The following is a 9,274-nucleotide window of genomic DNA, read 5'->3' on the forward strand; positions in this document are numbered from 1 at the left end:
GGAAAGGCAGCTAAGAGTCTGCTAAGAGGCAGGAGGAAACAGTGAAAGTGGTGACGGAACTCTCCAGGACTCTGGCTCGCGTCTACGCACGCCAACTGCAAATGGCAGAACGAAATGGAGAGGGCAGCCCATCCCAGAAACAGATCCTGGTAGCTGGTAACTTCAATCTCCCCTCATAGTGTTCTCATCTGGGAAATGGAGGAAGTGCCACTGAGAGGGATACGGGGCAAAAGGATACAATGATAACCAACAATTCTGGTAGCAATGAGGAGGAAGAGGGCAAGAGAGATCAAGACCAGAATTTAGGGGCACCTGGGTGGCTCAGTGGGTTAAGCCGCTGCCTTCGGCTCAGGTCATGATCTCAGGGTCCTGGGATCGAGTCCCACATCGGGCTCTCTGCTCAGCAGGGAGCCTGCTTCCTCTCTCTTTCTGCCTGCCTCTCTGCCTACTTGTAATCTCTCTCTGTCAAATAAATAAATAAAATCTTAAAAAAAAAAAAAAAAAGACCAGAATTTAGAGGACTTATCACTGAATTAGGAGGGAGGGGAAGGGGATAGCTTTCCTAAGTATTTTCTTAGGTTCACAGTGTCAGCACTTAAGGTCTCAAAACATTTTCACTAAAAATTAATCTCCAGGAGACTTGGGTTAAAATAAAACTCTCATGTATCTACTGGTCTTCAATCTCTCTCTTTTTTAACTGTAGTTTTAAGTAGCCTCTACACCCAACATGCAACTTGAACTTACAACCCCAGTATCAAGAGTCAAATGATCTACCCACTGAGCCAGCCAAGTGCCTCTATCATCCTTTCTATGCATCCACTCCTGCCCCTTAGAATCAGATAAAACCTTCAGTTTGAAGACCTCCAAGCTCACAGGAAAATCAACACGTGGGAGAGGAGTAGGAGGCTGGAGAAACACTATGAGATACGGGTCGTGGGAGCACAGAGCAAGACGTCCCAAGACTCTTGGCTGGCCAAAGAGAAAGAAGGATGTTAGTTCTGAGAAGGCCCAGAGTTCTGTGTTCCAGGCCTTACCCAGGTTCAGCCCAACCCAGTTCCCTTCTTGACCACCTGCAGCCCTAATGAGTCCACTCCGTGCCTGGCTCATCCCCAAAGCCAAATCCCCCTTCAGCAAAGCAGTTTCACTCAGAGGTAGGTCTGCTGTCAGAACAATCCAGGCAGGACTAGCGCAGGCCACTCTCTGGGAGGCCTCCTTCTGAACAGAGCAAGAGACGGGGACTTCAAAATGAGCCACTGAAGAAGGGGAAGGGTCCTTTCGATGTCTTCCATCTTGGGGTGCCCCCAAAAGGAAAGTGACTCTACCTTTGGCCTTGCCCCTAAAAGCAAGATAACTGCCTATATTTTAATAACCATTTTAGAAGCCCTGCTGGGAAAGGTGATACTGCAGGTTGTGTACAACCTGTCTGTACAACCTGTACTGTCTGTAGACAGTGAGGGACATGGTCCTACAAACCAGGATCCCAAAGCTCCCTAGAAGCAGGAGCTGCCCACGCTCTTTAACAAGAGCCACCATTCACTGAGGGGTCTCTCCCTGCCAAGCGCTGAGCTAAGCACATTCTGTATACCAACTCATTGGTATAGGAGATAAGGCCTATCGCTACCCTCCTTTGCAAATGAAGAAACCCGAAGCTCAGAGAAGTTAAGTGACTTGACAAATGGCCAGAAGCAGAGCCAGGTTAGGAACACAGGCTTTCTGACTTGAAAGTAGTATTTATCCACTATGCTCTTCTCCCTATAAACCTGAAAACTTACAGAGGAAAGACACAACTCATTCCTGAGAATTCCCTCACTGTCTAGAGTATAGAATCTAGAGACCACAGAATCCACAGCACTGGGTTAAAAGTCATCTGGCTCCTTTGGGATAAAGGAGATGGTAGGAGAAATACAGAAATTTGTCCCAAAGTCAGATTCCAGAGCAGGTCCTATACTAAAAAATAGCAAGCCTTAGGCAAATCTCATCGACTTTCAACTAGGCTTCCCCTTGCACTCTAGAGCTAAGCCATCTGCTTGATCCACACAGGATCATTTACAAAGCAAGGAATGTACATCAATAGTGGTCAGTATTGATCAAGACAACAGGAAGTACATAGGAGAAGGACAGGCAGAATGCTAGACTGATCTGGGAAGTCAGTCTCCAAGGAGCGTGGGACTAAAGATCCCTCCTTGAATAACGGGGGGATGGTGGAATTTTAACCAATGGAGTTTCAGAGACAGTTAAAGAAAAAGAAACTGTGTGAGAAAGCGGAAAAGGGACAGGAAAGCAGGTGCACCTTTGTAAAGAGTGAGTTTCCAGTGTGGTTAGAACATAGGTGGGTGAGATGATAATTGAAGCTATGACTCTGAGCAGTGCTTTGAAAGCTGCTAAGAAGTTTGGACTTGGGTCGTTCAAGAGCATCAGGTTGTTTGTAAAAAGGGATGTTGTGGGATCAAGGCAGGGCCTCAAAAGGAACCCGCACAGCATGGGAGACACCAAAGGGAGAGCTGGTAACACAGCATCTCACGCAGCCGGCCAGAGGAGACACAGGGACACAAACCGGAGGACTGAAGATGTGGAACTGACTGAGCTCACAAGTGAGGGGACCACCGTCCGGGGCGCAGGGGAGGATGATCCCCAGAGATGACCAGGATACAGGACCTGAGAGGAGGAGAGCAGTTCACTAGCTCCGGGGAGTCGGGAGGTAGGAGGGAAAGCTGGAACCGCAGCCTGGAGCTCAGCACGAACTAGAAAGAGACAAAGAGCTGGAAAGTGATAGTTAAAGTAGTGGGAGGAGATGAGACAGTTAAGAAAAACCGAGCTCGGCGAGAAGCACCTTTGCAAAGTTAGGCGGGCCTCCAAACACAAGGCATAATTATCGCTGTCATTTACACCTGCAAGGGGCCACGAGGCCTCGGGCTTGCAGAGAGGCTAATGCCTCCCGCACATCCGTTCCAGCCGGGAGAAGGGCGCCCGTGCTGCCACTTGTTGCAAAGATCTGCCGGGGTCAAGGCCCGCCCGCGCGCAGCTGCCGGGGTCCGACTCCGCTTTAATCATTCACCTGCTGGCGACCCGTCGCGGCTCCTCCGGGGCCCCGGCTCCATCCCGCGCCGGCGGCATCCGGAGGAGGCTCGGCGTCCCGCTTCCTTCCTGCCCCGCCGCGCCTCCGCACGCGGGGACCCCCTCCCCCGCCGCACTCCTCGAAAACCGCACTCGAGCCACCGGGACGCCCCCCGCACCCCAACCCGCCCGGACGCGGGGACCCCGCTCGGATGCCCCACGGGAAACTTTGCTTCCGCCCCCGCCCCCAGCTGCCATGTACCTCCTGGTAGGATGTGGAGAGCTCCTGCCGGATCATGGCACTGACCCGAGCTGAGGTGCACCTGAGACCGCGACGGCTCGGGAGCAGCGGCGGGCGAGGACCGCAGCCGCCGCACTTTAAGCTGCCGGCTCCGCGGGGCGAAACCGGTTCGGAGGTGCGGCCCCGAGACCAGGCGGGGCGGCAATCGACGCATGCGCCTCGTTGCCGCTGATACCACGGGAGGGTTGCTGGGAAATGTAGTTCTGGGCAAGAAGCATCTCTCAGCAACTCCGGAATGGCAAAACCTGCGCGCTACCCAAAGCCACGTTTAAGCCAGGCGTTAGACGCACGTGCTCTTTTCACCTCCCACTTCCTCTGTATGTTAGAAGAGGAGGGACGGAGAAAAATGAGTGGAAAGTGGAATAAAGAGGTCAGGTCAGATGAGTGGGAGAGCCTAATCTATAAGTGCAAGAGGCAGTCTGGTGGTTTCTAACCATTAATAAATGTCTGCCGAACACTGTATATTACAAAGCACTTTCATTCATATTATGTCCTTGATCCTGCAAGGAACCCTGTAAGCTGGACATTTTGCTCCCTGTTTTACAAGGAAGTTGAGGTACCTTGTTTCGGAAAGGATTTGAGCAAGGCAGTCATAAAGTATTTTTTTGTTGTTGTTTTGAAAAGAATATTATTTAATCCAGGAACAAACTACAGAATCCAAACACTTTCATTATTCCTAGGGCAGACAGTTTGGAGTCAGGACGTCTAGGTTTTTGTCCTGGCTTTGCCCCTCTCCCACAGGTTTTTGTTTGTTTTGTTTTTGTTTTTAAGATTTTATTTATTTGAGAGAGAGAGCAGAAGCGGGTTGGATGGGCAGAGGGAGAAGCAGGCTCCCCTCAGGCAGGAAGCCCAAAGCAGGGCTCGATCCTAAAGCCCCAGGATCATGACTTGAGTTGAAGGCAGGTGCTTGACCAACTGAGCCCTGAGGTGCACCTCCTGCAGATAATACCCTGGGCCCTCCTATCTATGCCTAAACCCTGCCCTGCTCACAGGGCCTTACTGAGAGCCTACAGATCATGCAGGAAAAAACAAAAGTGCGGTTCCCCTGCAGCAGAAGCCTTCTCCCCTGGATGTGGTGGGGAATACGGTGTCTGGCTTGTAGCACGGTGGATCTGTGGACTGCATCTTCCCCTCCTCCCACTGCCTGAACTGCCATTCTCTGTGGCCACCCCGGGCCGATTAGTCGTGAGGCAAATAGAGGTCACTTATGCTTTGGTGAATGCTGCTCTGTGTCCTGGGCAGCTGCAGCTCTGCGAGGCCCTGCACGCTCGGGGCCACTCGGGGCCTCTTCCGTCTTCAGCAGCAACCACAGTAGCACCAACCACATCAAACCCCCTGGACCTCCAGAGTATTAGTAGAGGGAGGCCTCCCCCACCCTGGGTTCCCTGGTCTTGCATCTTTAAAGGGACCATATACATAGCACATATACCATATATATTATAGGTACTCACCAATGTTCAGTTTGTGAATGGAACACTTATTCCAGCCATTTGACAGTTGCTCTCAAATACAAAGGACAACAAACAACTCTTTAGATTCCTAGCTGTGTTAACGCGAGGCTGGTAGATAGAACAGGTCACACAATCATAGAATTTTAGAGCTTGAAAGACCAGAAAAATCTAGTCCAGCCCTATTGATCCCCTCTACTCTTTGTTGCTCGGATCAAACCGGAAAATTACAGAGCCCCACATCTGAAGGAGATACTAGTACAATCTCTGACATGGTTTTAACAAATACGGCACCGGGCCCTGGGATACAGAAACAAATGGGACACTCCCAGGTCCTGGCCCTCTGGCTCCTCCATGCTAGAGTGGAGAAACCATGAACACATAAATAGAATTTTCTGTACCAGCTGTTCCCAAGTCCTCTCCTCCCACTCTCTCATGAGCACACACGAATCAGGCTTTCATCCTCTCCGCTCCACTGAAATTTGGTGGTCAAGGTCACAAATGACCTCAGAGTTGTCAAATCAGATGTCCATTTCCCCATCCTCCTCTTTTTCTCATGAGGTTTTTTTTTTTTTTTTTTTTTTTTTTTTTTTGGTATAGTTGTAACACAACGTTACATGATTTTTAGCTGCACAACATAGTGATTCAACAAGTGCATAGGTTATGCTGTGCTTACGACAAGTGTAGCTGCCATCTGTCACCATTCAATGCGATGACACGATCATTGATTATATTCTCTCTCCTGTGCCTTTTATTCTGGTGGCTCATTCATTCCACAACTGCATCTCCCGCTCCTCTTCCCCCATTTTGTCCATCCTCTCTGGCAACTATCATTTCGTTCTCTGTACTTATAGGTATGATTCTGTTCTTTGTTGATTCATTTGTTTTGTGATTTATCCTCTTTCTTGATCTGTCAGCTGCCTTGGCCTCGGCTGATACTCTCCTCCCTGTCTGCTTTCCGCCTTGGGCCTCCAGGACCCCACGTGCCTCCCCTTTGGCTCTCGTCTCACTCAAAGCTCCTTCTCAGCCTCCTTTGCTGGATTCTCCTCATCCCCTCAATTCTCCAAGATGGCATTCCCAAGCTAGGGCTCGAGATCTCCCTTCAACTCCCTCCCTAGGGGCTAGGGAAATGGGTTCCTCTTTAGTCTCACGGTTTGAAATACCATCTAGATCCCAAAAGATCCTTGTTATGGGTTGAATTGTGTCGTGTCCTCCAGAAAGGTATGTTGAAGTCCTGACTTGGTACCTCAGAATGGGACCGCACTTGGAAATAGGTGGCTGCAGAGGTATTAGATAAAATGAGGTCATACTAAGTAAGGTGATCCCTTCACCTATTATGACTCAAGTCCTTACAACAGATGGAAGACGATGTGAAGAGAGACACATAGCGCCCCGTTATGGCAGCAGCAGAGATCCAGTGATGCCGCTGCCAACCAAGGTGGCTTTGATCATTGCACCTGCTGCTTATAGGTTAAACAAACAAGCAAACAAACAAAAACCTTTTCACGTAGGGCAGACAGGCCTGTAGCTGGGTTTCCACTGAATTTAGTCAAGAGGAAGCACTGCTGGGAGATTAGAGGGGGTCAGGGCAGGGAAGAAGCCAAGGTTTTTCTTGTTTTGTTTTGTGTTTTTTCCAAGGTTTTTCCTGCTCCTGGCAGTGTCCCTTCCATGGCTCCGGCCCCTGACACAAAGGCTTTTTGTGGCTCTAGCTTCAGCTAGGGGACCCAGGCCCCCAGACTTGAATACCACCTCCTCCTCCTCCCTACTAAGGCTAGGATGTTGTTACTCTCCTGCTGTTTCTAATCTTCTCATTACCTCCGGGATTCTTCTCAGCCTCCTTCATCCCCCGTGCAACCAATTATCTTATTAAAAGTTATTCTGTTTCTCTTTGAATAATTTGTATTCCCCTTGCAGGTGATTGATTCATTGGGGAAAATGAATCTGGGTTCAAGTAGGGAAGGGCAATCAGAGGAATGCCTAGAAAAATTCAAGGTCATGTGAGCACGCCATTACACCACAGGTTTATACTTGGTGTCTCAGGGAGAGGAAGGGAGATCTGATGAGTAGAAATTGTAGGGAGTGGTGCCTGTGTGGCTCAGTGGGTTAAGCCACTGCCTTTGGCTCAGGTCGTGATCTCAGGGTCCTGGGATCGAGTCCCGCATCGGGCTCTCTGCTCAGCGGGGAGCCTGCTTCCCTCTCTCTCTCTCTCTCTCTCTGCCTGCCTCTCTGCCTGCTTGTGATCTCTGCCTGTCAAATAAATAAAATTAAAAAAAGAAAGAAATTGTAGGGAGTATCTTTGGGCTCAAAGAAGTTACTAACAAACGGAACTGTAGAGAGAGAAAGGGCTCAGAGAAGCAGCACACTATAGGTCAGGGATGTTATTAAGGAATGTGCTGCATCTGATGGGGATGATATTCTATTCAAGGGCTTAGAAGGGCCTCTCTTAACCTGGAGACCCTGCGACCCTGCGACCCAGGAACACAGATTCTGCACGGAATAGCTTACACAGACTCTCACATCCGTGATCATTTTTGGTTTCCGGCACAATTCCATCAAGGAGGCAGCCTGGTGTGTTACTAACACAGAAACTGAGATTCGGAGGGCTGGTGATGGATCCTGTTCAGGTCGCTCTGTATTAGAAGTTCATTCTGTTGCACGGATGAAAAGTATGAGCATTTGATATGGTCACTGAGGGAAGGTGTGGCCCGTGGGCTAAGGGGTGATGCTGGGAGGGAGCCTGGGCTTGAATCTTGGCTATACCAACCCCCTGTGACCTTGAGCAAGATATTTAAGGTCTCTGCACTTCAGTTTCATTATCTGTAAAAATGGGTGGTGACATTGTTTCTTACTTCATAGAGTGAAAGCAAGGACTGAATGAGTTAATACATGTGAAAGTGCTGAGTCAGGGCTTGCACATGGTTTGGTTTCTTTTGCCAGGACTTGCATCCACAAAATGTTGGCAGGACCCAAGAACTCAGTCCTTGGTCCCTCCACTTTCCTATCCATGTGCATGTTCCTGATGATCTCAACTATTCTGTGGCTTTATTATTTTAAGTTTTCCTTTTTTTTTTTTTTTTTTTTGTTTAAGATTTTACTTATTTCAGGGGCGCCTGGGTGGCTCAGTGGGTTAAAGCCTCTGCCTTCAGCTCAGGTCACGATCCCAGGGTCCTGGGATCAAGCCCCGAATCAGGCTCTCTGCTCAGCGGGGAGCCTGCTCCCCTCCCCCACCACCCCTGCCACCTCTGCCTGCCTCTCTGCCTACTTGTGATCTCTGTCTGTCAAATAAATAAATAAAATATTTAAAAAAAAAAAAGATTTTACTTATTTCAGAGAGAGAGCAGAATGAGAGAGCGAAAGAACATACCAACAGGGGTGGAGGGCCAGAGGGAGGAGAAGCAGACTCCCTGAGGAGCAGGGAGACTGACGCTGGACCCAATATGGGGCTTGATCCCAGGACCCTGGGATTATGACCTGAGCCAAAGGCAGATGCTTAAACAACTGAGTCATCCATGTGGCCCCATTTTGTGGCTTTAAATACAACCTAGATGTCAAGGATTCCATGACTTATATCTCTCCCTTGGAACTCTTCCTTCAAATCCAGACTCCTATAGCCAACTGTCAATCTGATACCACTTTGATATCTATGTGTTCTCGAACTGACCAAGCCTGGTCTTGAGCCTCTCCCCCCAGACTTGCTCTTATCACCATCTCTTGTTATCTTAGCAAGTGGCAACTCCATCCTTATGGTTACCCAGGCCAAAACCCTCTGGGTCATCCTTGACTCTGTTCTATCTCCCTGACCCCGCATCTCCTCTCAGTGGTCAGCAAATCCCGCCAGCTAACCTTCGAAACACATCTGAGACCCACCCCCCACCCCCCACCCCCGTTCATCACCTGCATGGCTAGCACTCCGGGTGCAAGCCACCATCACCTCTCGCCTGGATTATTGGATTACTGCAGGGGCTCCCTGCTTTAGTCTGTCCTCAACACCACAGAGTCATTCCACTAACATTTTAACTCATTCCTCTCCTCCATTCAGTAAGTGTAAAAGCCAAAATCCTTTAAAAGTGAGCTGTGAGGCCCCACGAGACCTGCCCCCACCGCCTTTCCCTTTACCCTCTGACCTCCCAGACCTCATCTCCCACACCTCTTCCTTCCCACTGTTTCTCCAGCAAGCAGAACACTGCCTTTCCTCAGCATGTATGCACCTGTCTTCCCCTTTGCAAAGAATGTCCTCCCCTCCTGGCTACCTCCCTTACCCCCTTTATACGAATACCTTCTCAGTGGGACCTTCCCTGGCCACCCTGTTTGTTTCTTTGTTTTGTAAGATTTATTTATTTTTTCCAGGGAGAGAGAAGGAGAAGGCACAAGCAGGGGAAGGACAGAGGGAGGAAGTCTCAAGCAGACGGCCTACCAAGACCCAACTGAGGCTCTGGGAGGACCCATGAGATCCCGACCAGGACTGACTCTG

General features: G+C 49.6%; 1 protein-coding gene across 2 annotated transcripts in view; it reads right to left on the reverse strand.

The window, feature by feature from the left end:
- The window catches only part of PACC1 (proton activated chloride channel 1), a 38,053-nt gene extending 34,562 nt beyond the window's left edge, over positions 1-3,491 (reverse strand). For both annotated transcript variants that reach the window (XM_059412628.1, XM_059412627.1), the window contains exon 1: positions 3,317-3,491. In XM_059412628.1, coding sequence (XP_059268611.1) covers positions 3,317-3,352 — 36 coding nt within the window. In that variant the 5' untranslated portion in view covers positions 3,353-3,491. The remainder of the gene's footprint in view (positions 1-3,316) is intronic.
- Positions 3,492-9,274: the final 5,783 nt, after the last annotated feature.

This window comes from Mustela nigripes, chromosome 10 (genome assembly GCF_022355385.1).
Source record: "Mustela nigripes isolate SB6536 chromosome 10, MUSNIG.SB6536, whole genome shotgun sequence".
Classification (NCBI taxonomy): domain Eukaryota; kingdom Metazoa; phylum Chordata; class Mammalia; order Carnivora; family Mustelidae; genus Mustela; species Mustela nigripes.